General features: G+C 37.0%; 5 protein-coding genes across 5 annotated transcripts in view; 2 read left to right on the top strand and 3 right to left on the bottom strand.

Moving 5' to 3' along the window:
- abca12 (ATP-binding cassette, sub-family A (ABC1), member 12) overlaps positions 1-3,201 on the bottom strand; it is a 67,039-nt gene extending 63,838 nt beyond the window's left edge. Inside the window, exons 1-3 of the mRNA XM_008403885.1 lie at positions 2,968-3,201; positions 1,248-1,326; positions 1,009-1,102 (exon numbers count right to left, since the gene is read on the bottom strand). Of these exons, the coding sequence (XP_008402107.1) occupies positions 1,009-1,102; positions 1,248-1,313 (160 nt within the window). The 5' untranslated portion in view covers positions 1,314-1,326; positions 2,968-3,201. The remainder of the gene's footprint in view (positions 1-1,008; positions 1,103-1,247; positions 1,327-2,967) is intronic.
- A 484-nt stretch (positions 3,202-3,685) lies between these two features.
- On the bottom strand, positions 3,686-12,579 carry pofut2 (protein O-fucosyltransferase 2). The gene is made up of 9 exons (XM_008403886.2): positions 12,358-12,579; positions 11,539-11,792; positions 11,300-11,444; positions 10,992-11,102; positions 10,091-10,157; positions 9,751-9,876; positions 8,606-8,786; positions 8,197-8,320; positions 3,686-7,217 (listed from the first exon to the last, which is right to left on the bottom strand). Exons 1-9 carry the CDS (start codon positions 12,531-12,533, stop codon positions 7,064-7,066), a joined length of 1,338 nt encoding a protein of 445 aa, XP_008402108.1. The 5' UTR covers positions 12,534-12,579; the 3' UTR covers positions 3,686-7,063.
- Positions 12,580-13,265: 686 nt separating this feature from the next.
- LOC103461627 (tubulin alpha chain-like) lies at positions 13,266-17,741 on the bottom strand. The gene is made up of 4 exons (XM_008403887.2): positions 17,599-17,741; positions 14,930-15,149; positions 14,594-14,742; positions 13,266-14,430 (listed from the first exon to the last, which is right to left on the bottom strand). The coding sequence occupies exons 1-4, from the start codon at positions 17,599-17,601 to the stop codon at positions 13,456-13,458; spliced, it is 1,347 nt and encodes a 448-aa protein (XP_008402109.1). The 5' UTR covers positions 17,602-17,741; the 3' UTR covers positions 13,266-13,455.
- A 2,891-nt stretch (positions 17,742-20,632) lies between these two features.
- LOC103461628 (tubulin alpha chain-like) lies at positions 20,633-23,525 on the top strand. The gene is made up of 4 exons (XM_008403888.2): positions 20,633-20,690; positions 20,809-21,028; positions 21,292-21,440; positions 21,532-23,525. The coding sequence occupies exons 1-4, from the start codon at positions 20,688-20,690 to the stop codon at positions 22,504-22,506; spliced, it is 1,347 nt and encodes a 448-aa protein (XP_008402110.1). The 5' UTR covers positions 20,633-20,687; the 3' UTR covers positions 22,507-23,525.
- A 405-nt stretch (positions 23,526-23,930) lies between these two features.
- tuba8l3 (tubulin, alpha 8 like 3) overlaps positions 23,931-24,591 on the top strand; it is a 2,855-nt gene continuing 2,194 nt past the window's right edge. The window contains exon 1 of the mRNA XM_008403889.1: positions 23,931-24,034. Within this exon, the coding sequence (XP_008402111.1) occupies positions 24,032-24,034 (3 nt within the window). The 5' untranslated portion in view covers positions 23,931-24,031. The remainder of the gene's footprint in view (positions 24,035-24,591) is intronic.

The following is a 24,591-nucleotide window of genomic DNA, read 5'->3' as shown; positions in this document are numbered from 1 at the left end:
CAAATATAGCAGAAAAATGTCCTAATAATATAGTGGGTGTCTTTTTATTTTTTATTTTTTGCGTACAAACCCACAGAGACGATTAGGTTTCAAGTGTGTGTTGTTATTAAACATAATCTTTTTATAACTGGTTGAACACACAAAAGGAAGTTGGTCAGCTATTCATGTGAAAGCATGTACTCTTTCCTTAGCGTTATTTCGCAACACATTTACAGTCCAGATCATAAACACTGAAATATTAAAGCATGCAGTTTACTTCATTACCACCATTGCTATCAATAATGTTGTTTTTTTATTATTTTTTAAAGCTGGAACTATTTCAGTACCTGGCAACCAAAACAATAGATATTTTTTCTCCCTCAACCTGACAAACTATTTGACTGTGAACACTCAAATGAATGTGTGTGCCACTCCTTTCTTAACTACAGTTACCCAAAGGATTTAAATAAATGAAAGCATACAAGCAGCAAGTCAATAGTTGTGTAGCAAGCTTTATTCTTAAGAGGAGTTGGTGTTTGAGTTTAATTCTTCATTTGTTTGCTCCGATTGAGAAACTTGAAAGTCCTGAAATATCAAGCGACTGACCTTTAAGATGTCAATCCAGAGTCCTACACTGAATACCAGCTCAGTAAGTCGAGCGCATTTTAAATCTGGTTTCTCAGCTTTAAGTCCTTCATAAAGACTTTGCAGGACAGAAGATAAATTTCCACTAATCCTGTGTTTTATTTTAAATATCTTCAATTAAACATGTTTAACAACACTTGAAAAGCTATTAGAGAAATAAGATGCGTAAAATACATTTTATTTATTTATTATTTTTTTGGGGTGAGGGTTGGAAATGTGTAATGTACCTTAAAGAATGGCTAGAAACAGAATAATACATTGATTCATTCCTCTGCCGTTAGAATTTTTATATGATCTCGATGTAATAACATTTGTTTTTCCAATACCTTCATTTGCTTTGCTTGGGCCTCTGAAATACTTTATTTGCTCCAGTGTTATACTCACATGTGTTTTTTACAATCGGAGGGAAATGGTCCCGAGTCACAGCGATGAGGATGAAGATGATCAAAGGCCAGGCAATCAGAGTAATGGACCACAGCTAGGATGACATCGTAGGGGTCAGTAATGGCAATCAGTTGGTTCATTTCCAAAATTATACCTCAACAAAAAGTTACATGAGACCTACTTAATGTTTAATTTAAATATCTAAGTGAAAGCCTCCACTACAGTGGAAAGTCACCCACCGGCTGTCTGATGATGCCCAGTCCATTCTTCCAGAGAAGAAGTTTCAGCTGTCTGAAGAACGCCATGGGACCAGGGAGGCTAAACAAGGAAATGAAAGTTAAACACACATTGGTTCAGTGACATTCCCATTGTTCATTTTAGGCGAAAATAAATTGAAGTTTATAGAAAGCAGTAGAAATACTGTTTCTTAGTAAAGTATGTTTTGTTTTCAGCTACAACATATTTATACTGAAGAACCACGATGGATAAATTTTTTCAAACTGAAATTCAAAGCATATATTCATAATTAGCCATTTAAATGGTTTTCAAACTGTGTTTTAATGGTACCCAGATGAGATTTTGGTTTTAGTTAAATACAAATAAGTTATTATGGTAATTTACTTTTATTTGTTGTCTGAAGAGTAAAGTTACTTGATTAACAAACTGAAGAAGGCCATACTGAAGGAACAAGTGMTGGAGGCGGAAAATACTGTTTTTATTTGCATTTGAAGTAAGTTACTATGTTACAAGTTCAAGCTCAGAAGCAATTTGCCAATCTTCAYGGACCACATTTTCGTAACAATGTAATTGTTCATAAAATTAGATTAGGTTTTATAGTATTTTGTGAATCAAAGATTTGGTTAGATATAAATAATCCGAAATGCGAATAAACAACAAGTTTTATGGATTATAAGAGCTCCTATTTCAGTAAAAGTTTAATTTCTTAATCAAACAAACCATCTCATAAGTAAATGTTCAAAAAATATCATGTGATTTTTTTTTCTATGAGTCAGACCTTGCCAAGGAGCATTCCATGTCATAATGTAATGTTTTCCYGACATTTATTTTAGGACAAAAAAATAAATAAAAACAATATTCTGAGAGTTTTCTCCAGACATTTTTTACGGACCTCTCCGTAACCTCTTTTTCTCCATTCAGTAATCATCCACGGAACATTTGGTAAGGTTTCTTTTGAACAATTTCCTTCAGACTTCCAGTTAATCTGAAACGAAACCTTTAGGGATTGCTCTCTAAAGGTATGTTGAATTTAAGGCGTTTTGAAGGTTTTAGTGTGGCAGTCATAATTGACTGCCACACAATACAGGGGAGTTCAAATTATGGGTGATGTCAAGGTGGGCTTGACATCACCTCAATTATATAACTGTATTAGATACATACCAGTGTAAACAACCAGGAAGCTAATCAACAATTCTGGAAATGGTTTTCCAAAATGCCAGGGGTGTAAAACTTTTCTTCATTTCATTWAMATTGTATTTTAGTGACAGGTTACTTTTAAGCACAAATGCAATGCCATGTAATAAAACATTTTCTTCACACGATTTAGTCTTTTATGTGGTCAYGGCTACTGGAGAAACTGTATCAGCTGTACCTAGTCTTCTTCAAAAGTAATACATTATATGAGTGGAAAAACAGTCAAATTGACACAAGTATTTTCAAGACATCATCAAGGAAAACAAATGTTCAACAAAAGCAACAAAGCAATTATAAAGTTGTTAATAATAATAATTATTATTATAATTAAGAATGAGATAAGCAAACCACAGCTCTTATATAAAAAGTGACATAGCTCTATTCACAGCAAAAACTAATAAATAAAAGGAAAGTGAACTCTTCTTTTCTTCTTTTTTAAATCAGCATTTAGAATTGATCCATGCGCTAAACATTTATACAGTATTGCTTAATAATCCAACTTACTGTAAACATAAAGTTTTGACCCACCTGAGCACTGTTGTCCTTGTAAATCAGCTCAATTGTTTGCAGTGTGAAGTCCACGGGCTCATAAATATGGACATCTTGCCGCAGGAGATAACCCCCTAGCAAGATGTCCTTTCCATCAGTCGTTCCCTAAAGTAAACTGAGAAAAATGTTCCTAAAAACAGGTAAATTCTAAAGCTCAGAGCCCAAAACGTTCCCTCCGTGACTCTGCAGTGCCTGTAGCCGTAACAATCCTCACTTCATTCAACGCTCTTAGTTGTCGTGAGAATGACAAGCACCTCCTTTGTGCCAGCAGATCTGTGAAAGGGTGTGTACTCTTGCTGTGTTCTAAACAATGAAAGAAAAAACCTGCATTATTTCCTTGAACAAATAGACATAGTTAAAAACACAGAAYAAGTAGAGGAGCTTTTAAGAACTTGTTTAAATTCAAAATTACAGGATTGCATGTTGTAGATTTGTAGAGMACTTTATACCACGTAYACAAGCAATAATAAGTAAAAGAATAAATCATAAGCCWAYGGATAAAACGGACTCATGGGAAAGGAGATGTGTAAGGTGTAATTTAGCTTACAGAAGACAAGAGTTATAAGGCAATCATGCTATTATTCTACACAGTCCAAAGTGGCACAAAAGMATCAAGTTACTCCCAATCATTTTGTAGGCTGTTGCTGAGGCAGTAAAATTCTCCAGAGGAATTAGTCACACATTGTCACAGGGAGAATCCACTGGGATAAATCATTTATTCTTAATAGCTGAGAAACAAGATACACAAACACTAAATCATTGTAAAGTGACTGACRAAAGGAAGAAAGCATTTAGAAATGCAGCAGCCAGCTATGTATAGAAAAGGGGCAGGATTTCAGACAAAAGAAAAACAAAATGAAAMGCATGTAATTTAAGTTGAACCACTTTTCCTTATACAGACGTTGTATAACCGCATGGCGCTGCTCTGAAGTTTTATCTAAGCCTGGTAAAAGAGCAGCTGTCAAGCAAGCTGAGCAACAAAGACATTCTTTCCATTGCAGTTCTTCTGTAACAACGTGAGCAAATGAAAGACTCTGGGTTGGGCCTTGTGGGGTTACGAGGGACATGTGACACCTTTGCTTTGCAAAAATATCAAGATGTCATCCATCATTAAGGTAGATAGACCGGTTTTTTATGCTGATATCATTATGTGAGGGTTAAAAGGTGTCACAGATACAGTAAAGCACGGTGTAACTATACTCAGTTATTTTTTAACAATAATTAACTTGTCTTAACAGCGAACAGACTTTTGAAGAATTAAGATGGTATATCAAAGTAAATAAATAAATGCAGTCATATTAATTAGAATGTTATTAAGAGGCACATTTTTGTCAGTRACTTAATTCACTAAGCCTTTATTTCTGTTCACTATGACGAGCCTTAACTTACAGCTAATGAAAACTTGRCATTTTAGATTAGAATATTACATCATAGACGTMACAAAATCTGTTTTAAAACAGGAATGAGGGCTTGATGAAAAGWATGCTTTACATCTGCACATAGGTTGTCATTTTCAAACGGTATCTTTAACATGTTAATCCAACTTCACCAGAATGAATATTCAAATTGAACACGATTATATTCCAAAAAAAGTAAGCCAAATTCTTAGGTTTGGAAATCCACTTGAAAAAACGGTTTAAATTTTTTCTCAGAAAAAATAAGTGGTTTCATGTAAAATACATTTTTAAATGCCAAAATATTTTTAATGCAGAAACTGAATATTTGTAGCCACATAATTAATTTACTTGAGGTACAAGAATAAATTTCCATAGTCTTTAGAAATGATTTGTGAAGTCATGTTAATTGCTGGTGTTGGCTGTGATAAAAGCCAGTACAGGTTGCTTTAYGGAGATGCTTATTTAATTTGCCAACACGACTTGGAACCTGCTCATAATCACTTCTTGCTTAAATAATCTGGGAATTGATACCACAGAGACATCTTTCATCAAGAGAAAGATGTCTTTAACTATATCAACGTTAGCAAGGCCATTGCCTTCCTGTGCAATTCCACTTGAAAAAAAATTCTCACTTGCAGCACATTCTGAGCTTTCTCCCCTTGACTTGGATTGTCTCCGGTAGATTTTATTTATGAGGCTAATTAGCGAACAGAAGGAGAAGTTGTGAACAATTACATGAATTTTCTGTGCTGTTTTTATTATTGTAGTCCGCCTGTAGTTTCAGCCACAGCAGCGGAGGAAGTGAACGGAATGGTTCAGTTTGTGTTGGCCATGCTTCTCTYTTTGCAATGGAGGACAGYTGTTTACACTGCAGACAATTTTCGTTAAACTTCTGAAGATCAAACTGGCACATGATATCTGCAATCGCTTCTCAACAGCCAAGAGCGAAGACCCTCTGTATGAAGCAAATAGGGGCTGGATTTAACCAGGCTGCCACAACGTAGTCTTGGAGCTATAGGGTAGGGTGGCAGCATCAAATACACACTACGCTGTTGTTGAGAAGGTATGATTCTCCACTGGGATTAGTTACACTGTAAACTAGGAGAATCCACTGGGATAAGTCATGAGGGAAAAACTGAGACTTTTTTTCCTTCCCAGCAATTCCCCTGTCTAGTAAATGATGAAAGCTGTYTTAGAATAAGAGTCCACMATAATACAAAGACTAAGGGTAAGATCAGAATAAAAAGCTGAATGGAAAAATTTGTTTAAGTTTCACATTTCCTTATACAAAAACGCATAACTATGAGAATGYTTGCACTAAGCTTTTACTTTATGTCAAAGGAAGTTCCAGAAAAAGGAGCAGTCAAGCAGGCCGAACAACAAACACATTCTTTCCATTTATCAGCAGAGGCTACAGCAGCCTAGCTACAACAYGAGCAACAGAAAGCTTCACTGTTGGGCCTTACAGGGTTATAGGTGACATATGGCCATTGCTTTGTAAAAGRTTGAGACCTCGTCACCAAGATAACTATGGAGCTTTCTTTCAGTCCTGCTAATATCATGTGGTGTTCATAGCCACAAACATAAAGGTGAAGGTGTAGTTAAAAAGTGAAGGTGTAGTTAAAACACCTTATGTAAGAGGGTCRTTTTCTAAGACTGCAGATGAGGATTCAGACTGACCTTTAAAATAGAGATATTACATAAAATCAATGTTTTTGAGGTTTATATATGTTATTCCCTCATCAAGAACAGAGCTGCTTTGATTCTTTATGCATTTCTGAGAAATCCTTGAATCTTTTGTCATGTCTATGATGGCAGCCATTCAGCGGTGGTTAGGCGCTTGCTCTCACAAAGAACCGTCTATTTCCACAAAGTTCCTCTTGAAGCAGGAGTCTCAAGCCAAGCTTCCCCGGTCCCTGTCCCCCTCAGTCCTCAGACTAGCAGTAGCAGCAATTAGCAATCACCTGGCAGAAGTACACATGTATCAAGCTCATCTTATGAACTACTTCTCAGTATTTCTGTGATGACGTCCTGTCATATATATAATGATGATGTCAGGATTTATACAACATTTTTTCATTTAAAAAAATTATAAATGAAGATAACATGTCTAAAATTTAACTATGTGCCTAGAAAAAAAGCATAATATCAAATCTTTAATCATTTAATAAAAAATGAATTTCAGTTCTGCGTACACTTTCTGTAAACAAATCTTCATTGGATGGTAGACCTTTACACCTAGCAAGCTTTGGTTCCTTCCTCTTGATGTGCTTTTGATTTTTTTTAATATACATTATTCTTAAAATACTTCATAAATCTTAAAACAGTAAAAAACATTTTTGATAATAACAAATCTAAATCAAATAGTCATACACTAGTGTCAGTCTCCACTTAACATAATTCACACCACATGTGAGTTAGAAATATAATGCATGAAATACAATACCCTTTTATGAAAGATTCACAGACCATCAATCTAAATAAAACTATATACAAATTACATTTCTGAAGCCTACACTGTTGAGCAGCAGAGCTTGAGCCTTTTGAGCACAGAGTTCAAACACAGTGGCCATCTAACACTGAAACCATGGAAAATAACCAAACAGATCTTTTTTTATAAATCCGTCAGTCGTAATACTGCTTTTGGCACTTGTGCTTTAGAAGAGGCGGAGGTAAAGTTAATAAACAATTTTCCAGTGTGTGGGCTGTTCACATTTTTTCTCAGAGTCTCCACAGAATCGATTGTACGTGGCTTTGGGATCAAACCCCAGGATTTCTCTTTCTTCGTGAATCCGAAAAGAGAAGGTGGAAACGGATGTCCCGATGAAGAACCTGGAAACAAACAATTAAAGATATAAATTAAGTAAATCTGTGAGAAAAAACAGCAAATAGAGGAACAAAAGACTATAAAGGTGCTTGAGAATGTCACTTGTGGTGAGAAACAGCACGAGTCACCCTGTCCAGCTTATCAAGTTGGGTGATTTTTACTGACAATCTGAAGATGTGGCTGGAAGATCTCATTACAGTCTATGAGCTTAGTATTTATACCCTGAAACATTGTGTAAAACAATGATTTAGAAACTTATCAGATGTCCTAAAACAATGCTCTCATATAACAAAGCAATTCAGTATCTTACCAGTCACAACTCACCAACTGTACATGTTTTAGTTTTACATGCTGTATTAAAAATGTGTTTTAGCTTAAAGCCTACCATTTGCAATTTGACCATAATGCTGATAATCAAAAATTTAAACGTGCAACATACCCTACAACTGTTAGTATACTACCACCGCCACTTTAGTCATTAAATTAAGGAAACAAATGAAAAGTAATGTGATCTCATTGACGTAAAAAAAACCATTCCAAACTATGATGATTGCATTTCACTTAGTCATCAAGAGAGGAATTCAATTCTCATTAAACACCTACTCTGGCAATAATGCTTTGCTGTAGAATTGGTCAAAACCTCAGTATTATTGCTAATATAAGTAAAAAAATAGATGGTATAGTAATAATATGGGGTATGACAGCTTGTCAATCACATTAAAAAAAGCTTTCAAATGAACATGTAATTTACTTCTATCTTCTGGTAAAATGAAAAGTTGGCAGGTCTGTATGTGTACCTGCATATTTAAAAATGTTACACTTCCTCATTTCAAAATTGTTTGAATCACTTAGGTTACTAGGCAGCAATTTAAAAGTGGCTACAGTTTTTGAAGCTCTAAAAACAACAAAAAAAGTAAAATATTTTTTTTATGAAAAATACCGCTAACGGTGGTCAGTAAAGTACAACCTGTCAAAGGAAATTACCTTGCATGAGCACATATCCACTGGTCAATAATAGCCACTCCTCCATCTCTGAGCAGCTCCAGATCCTCTTTGGATGGCTCAAACCGCACCATGTCTGGCAACAATCTTTTCAGCTCTCTCAGTTCTACATGGATAATAAGATCATTACCACTTGCTTGTTCTGTTGTCTTTATAACTTTTTATGGGATTTATTTGCTTGTTGAATCAAACATGATCTAAAAGGCTAATGGATTAGAGTTTGCATGTGATCAGAAAAAACAAACAAAAAAAAAAAAAGAATCACAGGTAGTAGAAATAATATTTAGGAACACAGGTCCAAAAGCAATTGGCAATGCATAAATGAGTGAAACAAATACACACGTTATTTTGAAAGATTTATTTCTTTCATTGAAGCTGGTCTGCCATTTACCTTCTCCGTCCGCATCAGTTGCAACAAACAGTGTCTGAAGTTTGTATTTCTTCATCATACTGCGTATCTTTTTGGCTGCCCCTTTCAGGCTGGGCACATCATCTCTGTGACCCCAGATGAAGTCCTTCCTGCGAAGATGAACCCCAATATATGGACCTCCGATAGCAGAGCCAGGCTTGGACTGACAGGAATTTAAAGGAACAAGTTTAAATTGTTGAATTATTGCTAGTTCTGCTCTACATAACTGTGTCTAACAATTATGTAGAGCAACAATATAGACTTATGTTACATTAAGCTAGATCTGCTAAGAAAAAAAGGCACACCTTCGACATGATGCTGCCAATATTTTTCCAAAGGTGTTGCACTGTTTTTCTGGGTGTTTGTTTTTTCCTTCTACTTCACAATTCCATGTTATTTTGAGAGGCTTTATCATAATAAAATACATACTGAGATTTGTTGTCGTGTACATGAAAAGATATAAAAAAAACATAATTCCTTCTACAAGGTCCTATGTAATCAGGATAATTTTCAGCACTGGGATTGTGCTGAAATCCCAGTGCTGTGATTTGTCACCCCCTCAAATTGCAGAATTTGCTGGTTCAATAAGCAATCAGATAACTAAACAGGGACGGGTAATATCTTATTCTTCATCATCACCTAGGAAAAGAAGTACTGATGATCTAAAATGATCTCAAATTGATCTCCAGATGTTCTAAAATGCTAAAAACTTCTAGCTTGAATGGGGACTTTACTGCTTCAACCATCATGAGAGCATCAGAAGGTGTTGTATTGAGATTTCAAAATTTGATCAAATGGAATTATTGTAGACTGAAAGCTGTGAAAAAATACACTCTAACAAACATTTGTTTCTTTTATTTATTTATTTTTTTAACTGGCTGAGATAAAATATATTTAGCTGGTTTCTGTTTGTATTGCTAATTGTCCGTCCCATGGAGTCATTACTTCTGTTTTCTTGTCAAAAAGGGTAGTGGTTTTACATAGATCAATACATTATATAATCCATCTACTTGAAAGAGACAAAATATCCCCCCACAAGGTTGTGACTATGGTCATATGGCAAACATTTCATAACATGAAATTTTCTAGGAAGCAGATATGTGATAATAGAGTACACAATGACTCACTTTCATGTGGGTCCAGTCTTCATTATATAGTGTGCGGTCTGTGTCATCTGTGGAGTTCAGATATTTTGCTCTGAAATCATCCCCTATGAGACGCAGGTGCTTGGCAAAAACCATGCTGCGCCGGGTCTAAATGAGGCGAAATAAATGTAAATATCTCTGTATTACCTAACAGAAAACATCCTTTAGCATGCAAATAAATGTTACATGGGCTTTCTCAGCGAGAGAAGAGCAATGCCCCAGGATAAGTCAACATTAACCTAAATTGTTATTAAGGAAAAAAACAAACAAAAATCATCCTTTTGTAGACCAAAACGTATAATACAGAGGTAGTGTTACTTACATTCCAGTAGTCTTTTCCAGCATAGTGATCATGTAGGAGAGTCTCTGCTCTGTCAAGCATGACTGAGCTAAAAAAAACAGAAAAAAACATCACACAACAATGCCCAAACAAGTTGATTGAATCTGAGTTTCAGTAAGGCCAACGAGAACAAACAGAGACACATCACTCTAAAACAACAAAGAATTCAGATCATTCTTCCCTGGACACAAACAAAGGATAGGGATGGGTTACCTTTGCAGGAATTTTGCACCTAATCTTTCTCAGTATTTGATAGAGTAGAACCTTTTTTTAGTTAGATTTAAATTTTGCCTGATTCTGTTTCTTCCCCCCTAAGGACTGAAACACATAATTGTCCTTTTATCCAAATAATAGCAGTTTTGTATCCCACAAAAAATAAAGGAACTACAAAGTAATTCTAATTTATGGATCACAGCATAAGCCTCTAACTTTGATCAGACTTTTATTAATTATTGTCAAGATGTGCATCAAAGTATATTCACATTGGTGAGCATTCTTAGATATGATAAATAATAATAAAAAATAGCTAAAGAAAAACACAATTGTTTTTTTTTTCAGTATTTGAGCTGCTGATTACCGATATGTCAGTCAAGGAAAACTGGAGGATTCTGATTTCTGGAAAACTAACTGGAGCATCGTCAGTGCTAAAGTGAGATCATGACGTAGTTTCAACAGTTTAACAGTAAATTCAATGCAGAAGCATTTCAAGTTAAACAAAACTGATTCACCCCAATGTATTTGGGAATTATGATTTATATCATTATATTCAATATTTTCTTTTCTTTGGATTTTATCATTTTTTTGGATTAAAAATGTGTAATTGTATATGGTATTTCAGAAAATATTTATGTTTGAGGAATGTGAGATATATTTGTGGACTTACACTGCTGTGAAGTTTTTCTGAAGAACTGGGGCCATGATGGATGCATGGCCTTGAGCTGATAAACATGTCACATTTCGAGCCCTTGTTTCTTCATAGCCCCAAAACCAGCCCCTGCAGAAACACACAGAATAGTGCCGAAAAAGAGCCTGTTTCTACATGTCTGATTAAACATTTCATCAAGATGAATTTATTTACTTGACATTTATTCTTTATCATTTCTACTGTGCTCTCAAGCTGGTGTATATTACACATATAGCCTCTTGGTCATGGACTATGAAAACTTGATTTGTATTGTATTATTGTTTTACCTGTAGTAGCCCTGTTTATCTTTGGTGTACAGTAGCTTCTCAATGCATGAACGCTCATCAACTTTTTCCTCCCATTTTCCATCAGTCCATCCCTCGGCATAGTTCTGTAGCACAAGCACCTGGTCTATGAAAGGGCCTCCATTTTCTAAATTGAAAAAGGGAACAAGTTCAGTTTGGCACACTGGAGTTGACATTTATATCAACAGTATAGTTTAAAATGTGCAAATTGGTGTTCTCACCAGCAATAAATTCCTCATACTCAATAACAGGTACGTTGGCTTGCAGGCTGGTCAGGCTGAAGAACTCTCCCCATGGGATACGAATCTGGTGGATATCAGGACTTTGCCAGTGATAGAGTCGACCCCAAGGGGGGAGGACCAATACCCAGTCATCCCCCTCTTTCCTCAAAGTCTTGACCAGTGAGGCCATGCGGATGTAGACATCTCTTCGCAAATTAAACCCTTCAGGTGGGTTTACGTCATATAAAAGGTACCTGATATGCAAAAAACATACAAACAAAAAAACATAAAAATAGAGATACATTTTAGTACTAACTTTACAATTATACCTGTTGTAGATCAAGTCTACATTTTGCTTATAGTGTTCTTACAAATCATAAGATTAGGTTTGATCGAACACGTCACCTTTTGACGATGGACAAAAAAACAAAGTTTTCAACTATTGCGGGCAATTTTACCACTGTAGGGACAAATTAATACTAGGTCTAGATTAAGGTCCATGAAATAATATTTTATCATTTATTCTCTATGCCGAATACATATACAGCACAATGATGTTAGGTTAACCTAGGTAGGCATACACATAAAAAGGGTTACTAAGTCGTATAGGTAGAAAGAGATTAAGATAACGTTTTTAAAGGAATCATGTGTAACGCTCGTCGGAGGAAGAGGGCTCGAATAATAGACACGAGGTAAACACTTAAAAGTCGAAGACTGTTGCCAAATAGTGACGTACAAATCAAAGTAAACACCAACTTGTAAAGAAAAAGCGACAATCTTCAATTTAGCATTTCTGACAAGCTAGGACAATAAACTCACCGAAGATCCCTTGCTGCAGAAATTGACACTGAAGCCGTGCGGCTCGCACTGAACTCATCTTCAGATTGTATTGTTTGTAATCCTGCAAAAGCGACGAAAATAGACAAAAAGAACGGGCTAAACGAATTCGTTGATGCCACACATATAAGAGGCATATGCAGTGGGCTATACGCCATTTTTCCTCCCAGCCACGCATTTCCGGAAGCTGGGAAAGCGTCTGTAGTTGCCAAGCAACTACCAAGAACTTCTTCTTCTTTTCTATTATGGCGGATCGTAAGCAACTTTCAGATGAGTACGCCATCTACTGCACATTAGTGCGTATCAATATAACTTACACCATTCGACTGTATTTTTTATATACATTTTGCATTATGAAGATAAACATTGCTCTCTTTAATCTAAAAGTATCATCTATGTTTCCTTGTTACCAATATTCATTTAAGCCCCCATTCATGTCATGTCCTTATTTTTCTTAATCCGTCTTTTTCAGGCTCATGTATGCGATTAATGTGTGTTCTACATTTTCTTTCTCTCAACAACCTTCACGTTTATCATTTTTCCTCCCAGTTAGACATAAAATGTAATTTAAATACATACATTATAGCATATTTTTTTAACTTGAGAATAACTAAAGTTTAATGATGCTAGATGAAATGCCATAGCTAATGCTTAATGTAAGATATGAAGTAAAATTGTTTACAGATACAAATACTTATTTTTATACCTCAAATTGTTATGCTACAAAACCTAAGCTCAACTTGTATGCTTGGGAAAGCCTTTTGAGAATATGGATTGTGATTGGGCTTTAAAGGCAAGCCATGAAAGACATAAGACTATGGGTATGTACAAACAAAAACAAATTATTTTCTTTAGCATGAGCATTTATTGAACAACAACAAAGTCAAAAATAAGATTAATATGTTTTAATGTTCTGATATGAATAAAAGACCAGCCAAACACTAAAAAACAGAACTTCACTGGGACAATAAAAAGAGGTCAAGAAGCAGTTTAAAATGGTGATTACTACAAACCAAATATTTGAAAATATGCAAGAAGTGGGTTCCATTCTTTAATAAATGACAATATCTTACTTTTTATTTAATATTCATCTCCTTCCTCTTCTTCTTCAAATGAGTCGGTGCCCACCTCTTCATAATCCTTCTCCAAAGCAGCCATATCTTCTCTGGCCTCTGAGAACTCTCCCTCCTCCATTCCCTCTCCAACATACCARTGGACAAAGGCTCTCTTGGCATACATGAGATCAAAYTTGTGGTYGAGCCTGGCCCAGGCCTCAGCKATGGCGGTGGTGTTGCTCAGCATGCACACAGCTCTTTGCACCTTAGCAAGGTCTCCTCCAGGAACCACAGTTGGAGGCTGGTAGTTTATCCCCACCTTGAAACCTGTGGGACACCAATCCACAAAGTGGATGGTGCGTTTGGTCTTAATATTAGAAATGGCTACATTTACGTCTTTGGGTACAACGTCGCCACGATACAGCAGACAGCAGGCCATGTATTTACCACGACACGGGTCACACTTCACCATCTGATTAGCTGCCTCAAAACAGGCATTTGTGATCTCAGCCACAGACAGCTGCTCATGATAGGCTTTCTCAGAAGATATAACTGGAGCGTAGGTGGCCAGAGGGAAGTGTATACGAGGATAAGGCACCAAGTTGGTCTGGAACTCTGTCAGGTCAACATTCAGGGCTCCGTCAAAGCGGAGAGATGCTGTGATTGAAGACACAATCTGACTGATAAGGCGGTTCAGATTGGTATAGGTTGGACGTTCAATATCAAGGTTCTTGCGGCAGATATCATAGATGGCCTCATTGTCCACCATGAAGGCACAGTCGGAGTGCTCCAGGGTGGTGTGGGTAGACAGGATGGCGTTGTAAGGCTCCACTACTGCTGTAGAAACCTGGGGTGCCGGGTAGATGGCAAACTCAAGCTTTGACTTCTTGCCGAAGTCAACAGAGAGTCTTTCCATGAGCAGAGAGGTAAAACCAGAACCTGTTCCACCACCAAAAGAGTGGAATACCAAGAATCCCTGGAGACCACTGCACTGATCAGCCTGTAGATGCAGAAACATAAATACTAATCAAACTATTCTAACAGCCTGTGTTATTTCTTGCATGGACTGTTGCTGAGTTTGATTGGATATGATCATTGACAGACTAACTCTGTAATGTTCTTAGAATTTAGGTCCAAATAAAAATATGATTCAAGTGCCTTACCAGTTTGTGGATCCTGTCCAGGACAGAATCAATAATCTCTCTGCCAATAGTGTAGTGACCTCGGGCATAGTTGTTCGCAGCATCCTCCTTTCCAGAGATCAGGTTTTCAGGATGGAAGAGTTGACGGTATTTTCCTGTTCTCACTTCATCTGATAATTTAGAAAAATAAACATATGACTGTTAGATCAATCTAATCAGTGAAAATTAGCAAAATTTTGACAATTTGACATTTACGTATCCCAAGAAAAGAAGTAAACAACTCCCAAAAATGTACTTATATATATATATATATATATGAAAAGAAATAAAATAATAAAAGAAATAAAAAATACTGACCAATCACAGTGGACTCCAGATCAACAAAAACTGCCCTTGGGACATATTTCCCAGCACCTGTCTCACTAAAGAAAGTGGTGAAGGAGTCATCACGACCTGTGGGGGAACTGCTTTCCATCTGGCCGTCTGGCTGGATACCATGCTCCAGACAGTAGAGCTCCCAGCAGGTGTTACCCATCTGCACACCCGCCTGGCCCACATGGACAGAGATGCATTCACGCTGCAACAGAATAAAGACTTTATGAGCAACTTCAAAAGGTTTGAAATAGTGTTATTATGCATTTCAGCCACTAGGTGGAAGCAAAACCAAGATGGTCATGGTAGCAGATGTCCCTAGATTTCATGTAGATGCTACAAGTAGAAGTGAACTCATGCTTGTTTGTTGGCTGGTACATCAGGTTAGCAGTTGCAATTCAAATGCAATCAACCAAATTTTATTTGTATAGCACATTTCAGAAGCAAGGCATTTCAAAGAGCTTTATATAATAAAAAACAGCATGTGACATTGAATAAACAGTAAGAAAGAGAAAGAGATTTTGAAAAAAAAAAGATTAAAAAAGATAAAAACATTAAAACCCACACCCCTCTTAGGACTTCAGTTAAACGTCGTTTAACTGGGACTCTAACCCTCTGGGACTTTAGTCAAAACGCTGTTTGACAAGGACTCCAACCTTTAGGTTTTTAGTTGAAATGCTGTCAACTTGGACTCTAAACCCCGTAGGACTTCAGTTATACGCTGTTTAACTGGGACTCTAACCCACGTTTTCTATGAGTGGGGGACAGTACCCGCGCCTCTCCTTTGGGGCTTTACATCAAACTAAACACAGCGTAAACGGTGAGAAAGAGAAATAAAAATAAATTAATAAATAGATAAAAAGTAAAGATAAAAACATTAAAAACATTGAAGATATCAAAACCCACACTCTAACCCTAATTTAGCCATAAGCAACTCTAAACAGGTGGGGTTTAAGTTGAGATTTAAAGGCACCCAGTGTTTCATCTGACATATCTGAACTTTGGTATCAACTATGTACATGATAAATATAAAACTCTACCTGGAACAGTTACCCCTTTTTTTGCTGTACTGGAGTCATCTAGAAAGTTGGAACTTGGATCTTAAAGATTAAGGTCTGCTCCATGTTCTAGTTGTATGACAGAACAGTAGGATTTGTCAACTGATGTGGTTGGTAACCAAGCAACAATGTATTTGTCTCCTTCTGTGCCTGTTGCCTCCATCAATGGGTTTTAAATTGATGGTAGTTAAGGGAGTTTAGGGTTGTGGCTGACATTTTTCTCCTTTGGAGTGCTGATTTCAGAGGACCTTCTCCCAATGTATTCAGACTTTTAATTTTCAAATGAAACACAAACTGTATTTTTCAATCAAAGATGTTTTTTAATGTCACAAAAAACACAATAAACTTGAAGGCCCAATTGTAAAAATACTTTAAATTGTCAGCATGTGGCATTTAGAGAACTTAGATTGGTGATTCACTCTTTGAGAGTTTACTGAGGTGATACTTGTAAGATGTAAAGGAACCAAAAGTTGGATGCAAAAGTTTTATTGGTTAACAGTTTCTTAAGCAATGTTGTACATTACAAATAAAAACTATAACCACTGTTGCTTACAATAGGCTGCAAAGTGAGTGCTGATGGTAGCAGCTGTTAACAGTACAGGCAATTTCCAAAGTAAAGTTCCCTGTTTTGAATTTATTACGAAATAAGGCTGAATGGGTAATTTGTTTTACTTGCCCATCATAATCAACAGTAATCATGTGGGAATTGGGTGGGAAACACCTTAAACACAACTGGTCAAAATGAAGATTGATTTTTTTCCCATCCAACTCTACAATTTTAACATTTATATGATCAAAAATTACTACACCAACAACAAAGGAACTAAATGTTATGCATCTAATTTTCTTTGGCAGGGCAAACATACAGCACCAGTGTACTCGGTAAACACTGATGACATTTCGTCTTTTACAGCAATTCTGTCTCTAACAAGCTGTGTTTACAGTACACAGTGCAAACAGAACACAGAGGGCAAAAATGTGGTAAAAACATAATTTTAAACAGTAAAATGACTAAAGTTTATCTGCTAGATGGGCCAACTTAAACAGACATGAAAGTGTTCTTCTACAACTGCAAAATGGTATTTATTCTAATTCTTAAAGCTTCTGGAGAAACATATTCCAGTGAACTCAGAAGAAGTATTTCCTGTTCTGCAGAGTTATTTGCGTCATCTTAGTTGCAACTGGTTTGTCACCTGACGTGTTCTTATCACCTAACCATCTAACTACACTGCTTCTACAATCATATTTAGTTTTTAAAAAATGTTACTTCATAGAAACAAGCATTTTTTTATTTTGGTTCACATAAAACAAATGCATTTAAGTAATGTTGGGAATGCAAACAGACATTTTGTATATTGGATGTCTTTTTAATGTTTTTCATTCACCTGATAATGACAATATAGACAAGTCATCAGCACCTGCTCTCACATCCAGCTCAGCTTTTACTGACGGTCTGACAGAGGGGTCCTGCTCCAGCAGGCCACACTAGGAAGCACATAAGGACTATTGTATCATTTTAGCACGATCTATCCAAATTCCGAAGAGACATCATACAAACAAAACTTTGGAGTGAAAGGCATACATGATTATACTTACCATGGTTTTAGAAGAGTAACCGCAAAAAAGAGGACTTTTTCAGACTGAGCTTTGCTTTCGTAGCGTCTCACAGCGGCCCTCAACGTGGTCCTGGTGAGTAGGTTCTGCCAGGTGCCAAGAGCTGCCACGAACTGCTGTGATGCATGCCACACCCATCTGTCAATTTGACGTGGACGTGCATTTCGAGCACGCACAGGTTGTTTTGAGGTAGGAATGTTAGTCCTCACCCAAACTCATTCCGCTGGAAAATAAATAAATAAATGAAAACCAAAATCAGATCTAACCTTCTCGAAAAAAACAAACAACAACTGACATTTAATCGTATTTGCAGTGTGGCTTGTTAAACACAAGGGGTCGCAGTTGGAATAAGCAGCAGTGCAAGGCGCCAGATATACATGCACGGTTCACATTGGACAGGGCGCAGGGCAGGACCTACTCAAACCTTTTCAGACTGGTATTGAAAACTATTTTTTAGTTTTAAATTGTGAACACTAGAGGTCGTAGTTTGTGTGAACAGTAGTTTGATGTGTCATCTACAGTCATAGTCAAGGAAATGGAGATGGAGAAAATAAACAGAATTTTCACGGATTTCACAGTCTTGTTGGAAGAAACGTTTTAAATGAATTGAGAGCATCAAAAATGTTCTCAGTACAGATGAAAATCTAGGGAGACTTGTGTTTCACAGTGATGACGACTGTGACGTGCTCTGTCATGCTGGAGAAAATATTGTTTATTAGCAAAATGTTCTTGGATCACTGGCCATTTTAATCTCATTCTTTCTGTGGTCAATGCAGCATTTTCAGGCAGAGCTGTGAGTGAGCTGACTCCCTTCGTAGAAAAGAAGCAACCTCACACGAATAGTCTTAATATTTTTCAATGTTGGCATAACGCAGTCCTTATGTTAAGAATTCACTATTTCTTTTCTACACAGATTCCTAGACCTCCCAAATAGTTGAAAATGGGTTTTGAAGGAAGAAAATTACTTTATCTCAGGTTCCTGCTGTCTAATCCATGTACGTCCTGTTGAGCGCCAAACTGTCCTTTGATACTTTGTAGCTCTTCTTTACACGAGGCCAGTGTCCAAAAGCTGCTGACTTGTTACTAAAGCAATTYATCCTTTGTATTTTAAATTCTTGATGATTTGATTCATAATGTATGTGGTTATAATTCTGGCAAGAGCACCTTTAATAACTTAATATGTATTAGAAAACAGCAAGGATATAAAATATAAAATTAGCGGCATTTTTTGCATGAGTCCTTTGCATGACCATTAAATTTATGTTCATTTTACAATTGTGTTATTTAGTAAGTCTGGTCATTGCTACTTTCTTGTCTACACATGTAGCAACCAAAACATCTTACCCCAACAGGCTTAAAGAAACATTTATAGAGAAATTTTAAACAGCAAGAGGGAAAGAGTCAATCAAATCTTCTCCCTACATGGCAAGTTAGGTAAAGAGGAATATCTAAACACCTGTAGACATTTCTGGAACTTACCTTTATTCTTGTGTTCACTGCAAGAAACAGAAAGGAGGAACATAAGAGAACTTTGGCCATTGTAGGGAGGAAATGGCTGGCGGTAGCTTCTGTTTACCTAAGCTACAGAATGTCTTGTACATGAAATTAAGCAAACAGTGCATTCACTACTGCATCGAAAGCTTTACAGTCCATGAACTAAAAGCTGTGGGAGGCATGATTAGACAACTTCAAAGCTTTTATTTCTGACAGGCTTCACACAGTGGAAGTCAATCAGAGATTTATGACTGAACCAACACCTCTAGGAGGCTAGTGTGGAGCATAAATATGGTAGATGGAAAAAATAGGTTGTGTGTTTCTCTCTCTTTTTTTTTTTTTACTATTTCATAGGGTTTTTATTAAGGTGTTCTGTTAAAATGTACACCTTAATGACATTCAAATGACATAACTTTGCACATTCATAGTACATACCAATTTCTTTGCAATTTCATGCTTTAATACATATGTTCACATGAGAAGGAGAAAAAAAGTTGCCTGACAATGAAGTATCACTTTAACCTTGGTCCCCTTATCTGTATCACCAAAAAACTTCAAAACATTCAGCTATTTGTTCAGTGCTCATTCACAAGGGCTTGAGCTTTCTATTAACCAGAGACACTTTCATTGATTTATCAGACACACAGGCTCTTGCTGAGTCAACAGCCCCATGTAGTTTAAAGTACCAGTAATGTGGATGCATCCTGATCTCGAAAGTAGTTTGACTTGTTTTAAAAACCTGGCAGAAAACCTGACAAGACCATGGCAGTTTACTAAGTTTAGGTTTTGGCTACTAGCCGAATAAGAAACACATGACATAAGGAATTTAAATTAATCAAAGTAAAAGTTTAGGTGTTCTGGGGCTTCTTTATTTTATGTTGTTGAATTTTGTTTTTGGCACAACATAAGAGGTCATTATTGTCTTTTCTACATTATACAACCTAGGGTCCGGTGAGGCATTTCACATGTATTTTATTCCACTTTAGGAACTTTAAAAGTCAGAATATATTTGTATAGGTTTCACCTTTGAAGTATCACTTCAAACTATAATAAAGATTTAGGATACTTATCTTAAATGTTAGTCATCCTGTTGATCAAATGTTTAGGTTGACATTATTCTTCTTGCTCTTATTGGGAAATTAAAACATTAAAAACAATAATGTTGAGGACCTATATTGCTGCTCTTTGAGAAAGACCTTTTCTCCATTCTGTTTGATTTAATATAATACAACACAAAAACATAACTTCAGAGCCAAAAGACTTTTTGTTTTCAAGATTTAACTTCCCAACCTCTGAATCTGTGGTTTTGCTTCTGCCTTCTGAAATTTGAGGTGCACACACACGGGAACAAAACACCACACATAATGAGCAGGGTGGTGACCTCCTTTAGCATTGTGTGTGTGTTTGTAAAATGGGCGATCTTATCCTGGTTTCACAAGTAAAGTTCTCTGATTTCATCTCAGGTTGAATCACAGTATATTATAGCTGTACGTGCTGTATATAAAAGCAGCGTACCATAGGCGTTTCCAACACTATCCTCTTTCTGATACCTGAACGTCAGGCAAGAGACAGAAAATATGGTAAGTTGGACATACCAAGTTTCTATTTTAGATTTTGGTGATTTTTTTTTTGTATTATGTCTAACTCTATAGAAAGCAGTATGCTTAAGTAAAGTTACATTTATTGTTGTGTTTGCAGCGTGAATGCATCTCCATTCATGTGGGCCAAGCTGGGGCTCAGATTGGTAATGCTTGCTGGGAGCTGTACTGTCTGGAACATGGGATCCAGCCAAATGGACAAATACCAAATGACAAGACCACTGGAGGGGATGATTCCTTCAATACCTTCTTTAGTGAGACAGGGGCAGGAAAACATGTTCCCAGGGCCATCTTTGTCGACCTTGAGCCCACTGTCATTGGTAAGTGACAGATATCTTTTATATATGTTAAATCTATACATGGGCATTTGAGAATTTGAGAGTGTTTTGTATTTTTCTACAATTTATTAGCATAGTTTAAATATGTACAAATGAATAATTACCTGCTTTATATGTTGTAAGTTTCCTTGTGCCATCATTTAGTGTGATGCTAGAGTATTTTAATGTTAAGTATACGTAGCAATATTTATATATTTATATGTATTGTTGTCTATTTGTTTTGTTAATTTATTGCTCATTTACAGATGAGGTGCGTACAGGAACCTACCGTCAGCTGTTCCACCCTGAACAGATGATTACAGGAAAAGAAGATGCTGCAAACAACTACGCCCGTGGTCACTACACCATTGGCAAGGAGATCATAGATCTTGTTTTGGACAGAACACGTAAACTGGTGAGTCTACGAGAGCTAAGGTCACTAGTTTGTAATGTGCAAGCATATCACTATTTGGTTATTTTAAAAAATATGAATATGTGATTTTCAGGCTGATCAGTGCACTGGTCTGCAAGGTTTCCTCATCTTCCACTCCTTTGGTGGCGGTACCGGCTCTGGTTTTACCTCCCTGCTAATGGAGAGGTTGTCTGTTGATTATGGGAAAAAGTCAAAGCTTGAGTTTGCCATCTATCCAGCACCCCAGGTTTCTACAGCAGTAGTGGAGCCTTACAACTCCATCCTGACCACCCACACCACCCTGGAGCACTCCGACTGTGCCTTCATGGTGGACAATGAGGCCATATATGATATCTGCCGCAGAAATCTTGACATTGAGAGGCCAACCTACAGCAACCTGAACAGGCTCATCAGTCAGATTGTGTCTTCAATCACAGCATCTCTCCGCTTTGATGGAGCCCTGAATGTTGACCTGACAGAGTTCCAGACCAACTTGGTGCCTTATCCTCGAATCCACTTCCCTCTGGCCACCTACGCCCCTGTGATCTCTTCTGAGAAAGCCTATCATGAGCAGCTGTCTGTGGCTGACATCACTAACACCTGCTTTGAGCCAGCTAATCAGATGGTGAAATGTGACCCACGTCGTGGTAAATACATGGCTTGCTGTCTGCTGTATCGTGGCGATGTTGTACCCAAAGATGTCAATTCGGCCATTGCCGCTATCAAGACCAAACGTACCATCCAGTTTGTGGACTGGTGTCCCACAGGTTTCAAGGTGGGGATAAACTACCAGCCTCCAACTGTGGTTCCTGGAGGAGACCTTGCTAAGGTGCAAAGAGCTGTGTGCATGCTGAGCAACACCACCGCCATCGCTGAGGCCTGGGCCAGGCTCGACCACAAGTTTGATCTCATGTATGCCAAGAGAGCCTTTGTCCATTGGTATGTTGGAGAGGGAATGGAGGAGGGAGAGTTCTCAGAGGCCAGAGAAGATTTGGCTGCTTTGGAGAAGGATTATGAAGAGGTGGGTGCTGACAACGTAGATGACGAGAATGATGAAGAGGAATACTAAGCATGCTTTCAACTAAAACAAGTTGAAATATAAAAAACAGAGACCCTATCCAACATTTGTAAATGTGGTTACATATTAATCCAAAGTTAATTCCATTATGCAGGTTCAAAATAGGACAACTGTGGAAAATAAGTCAAACTACGTTTTTTCCATCTCCGTTTTTTTTTTTTTTTGATATCCAGATATGATTGTGTACCCAACTTTTTTGCTGATGAAACTTTTGTTCAGCTACCAATAAAGTAGGCAATTTTTCTTTTGGCTAAGGACCTGCTTAACACACAAACAAAACTATGAAATAGATGAAAACTCAACATATTTATTCAAATCAAATCCCAATGATCTTACATTTGAAAGGCATAAACTGCACATTGTGGCACTCAGTAATAAAATAAATTTAATTTCACTTGTCCAAGCATTGTCTATTTTGAAAATGTACTGATTGTATTTGTAATCGTTTGGTGTGGTGCCATCAAAATGTTTCCATTTTAAACAGAACGCGGTTGTTTTTTTGTTTGAGCATTTCTTTTAGCTTTTATGTCTGGCTAGAAAACTTACACCAAACCCTCCACTTTGTTCCCCTCCCCCCCAGTATCCTCTCCCATGAGGAATGCAAGTTATGAAAGGACTCCTATGTCAGTTTCTACGTACCGTTCAGCTGTGACTCAGTTAGAGTGAGAACCATAGAGAATAACTGATGTCCTCACTGGCTGGGGTTGTTTGTGCAGCTCATTCTCAGACAGCGGGCTGTAGCAACAATAAGATCCCAGTTCAGTTTTGCATGCATGTATGAATAACAGCTTTGTGATTCTATTAGGGCAGTTTTATTTTGTCTAGTCTTGTGTTATGCTGTACTATACAGTTGTTTCAATGTTTTAACTCTGTTTTGAACTGATCACAAATTATATACATAAAAACCAGTGTACCATTAGCATTGTCATTATGTGTTCTCCACTTGTTCTATAATTAAAGCTTACGTCTGCCATGTTTAATGCCATCAATAAAAAATAATTTTTATTCCATCCAATTGAACTTTGTGTGATTATTCATTAAATTATTCACTTCATAAATTTGGCCATGAAGGCAAGTGTGCAGAAACAATTGCAAAAGTTTATTACAGTAAAATTTGTGCTTGTAAATGATTCAAGGTAACAAACAAAAGTAATTCTAGCATTTTAGGTATTGTTCGCAAATATACATGAACATATAGAGACCATTAAAAATTGCATAAAAGGTCAGACAGGGGAATTAAACTGATACCTTCAGAACTTGTAAGTGTTTTTGCAACGCCCTAAACACGGTATAAATGTGTTTTAAGGTGGCTATAATGAAAAGCAATGGCAGGAACTTGCCTCTTTTTTTCTCTTAACTGCTGTTCCCTCCCGCCAATAAACTATGCAGCTGCTTTCTGTGGTTTACTGCCAGCCCCCTTCACATCCTTGTGTATATAAGCCCTGGCTCTCCCTTTTTCCTGCACTTCTCCCTTGTGTCTGAATCCTCATCGTMAGTCGAAGGACAAGCAGACAAAATGGTGAGTAGCTGCTTAGCTGATGACATGGCTTGGAAATTTCCACTGTCTATTTTCATTGTTTACCTTCAACATGTGAGCCTCTTTAAAGCTAAGTTGCCTCTGCTGCAATAAATGTTTTGATACAAAGGAAACTTTTTACCCTGTGACAGTAACCAATGAGAATGAATTTAACATTACAAAGCCTTTCAGAGAGTGTTCATTGACTATTTGGAGGAGGGAAGTGAGAGTATTCGTAATTCAGGAACAAATTAACAATTGACTTGACAAAACTTGATCAGAAAACGGAGAATTCATATGTTACAAAACGTTTACTACTAGACGTTTTGTATGTCTTGTTAAGAAGCAGAAAACATATCCAAATAAGGACAAAGAAAAAAATCTAGATTTACTGTTCTCTTTTCTCAGTGGGACTGGTCATGGTAATCGTGGCAGTGGGAGGGATGAAATAAACAGGAAAGAGAAAAGAGGAGTGGTTTGCCTGCAGTGCAAGCTAGATGGCAGACATTTTGTAAGGAATCTTTGCTTTAGGAAATGTGGAGAAAGAGGAAGAGAGAGAG

This window comes from Poecilia reticulata, linkage group LG2 (genome assembly GCF_000633615.1).
Source record: "Poecilia reticulata strain Guanapo linkage group LG2, Guppy_female_1.0+MT, whole genome shotgun sequence".
NCBI classification, from domain to species: domain Eukaryota; kingdom Metazoa; phylum Chordata; class Actinopteri; order Cyprinodontiformes; family Poeciliidae; genus Poecilia; species Poecilia reticulata.
Note: the sequence above shows the minus strand (reverse complement) of the source record. Positions and strands in the feature narration are given on the sequence as shown.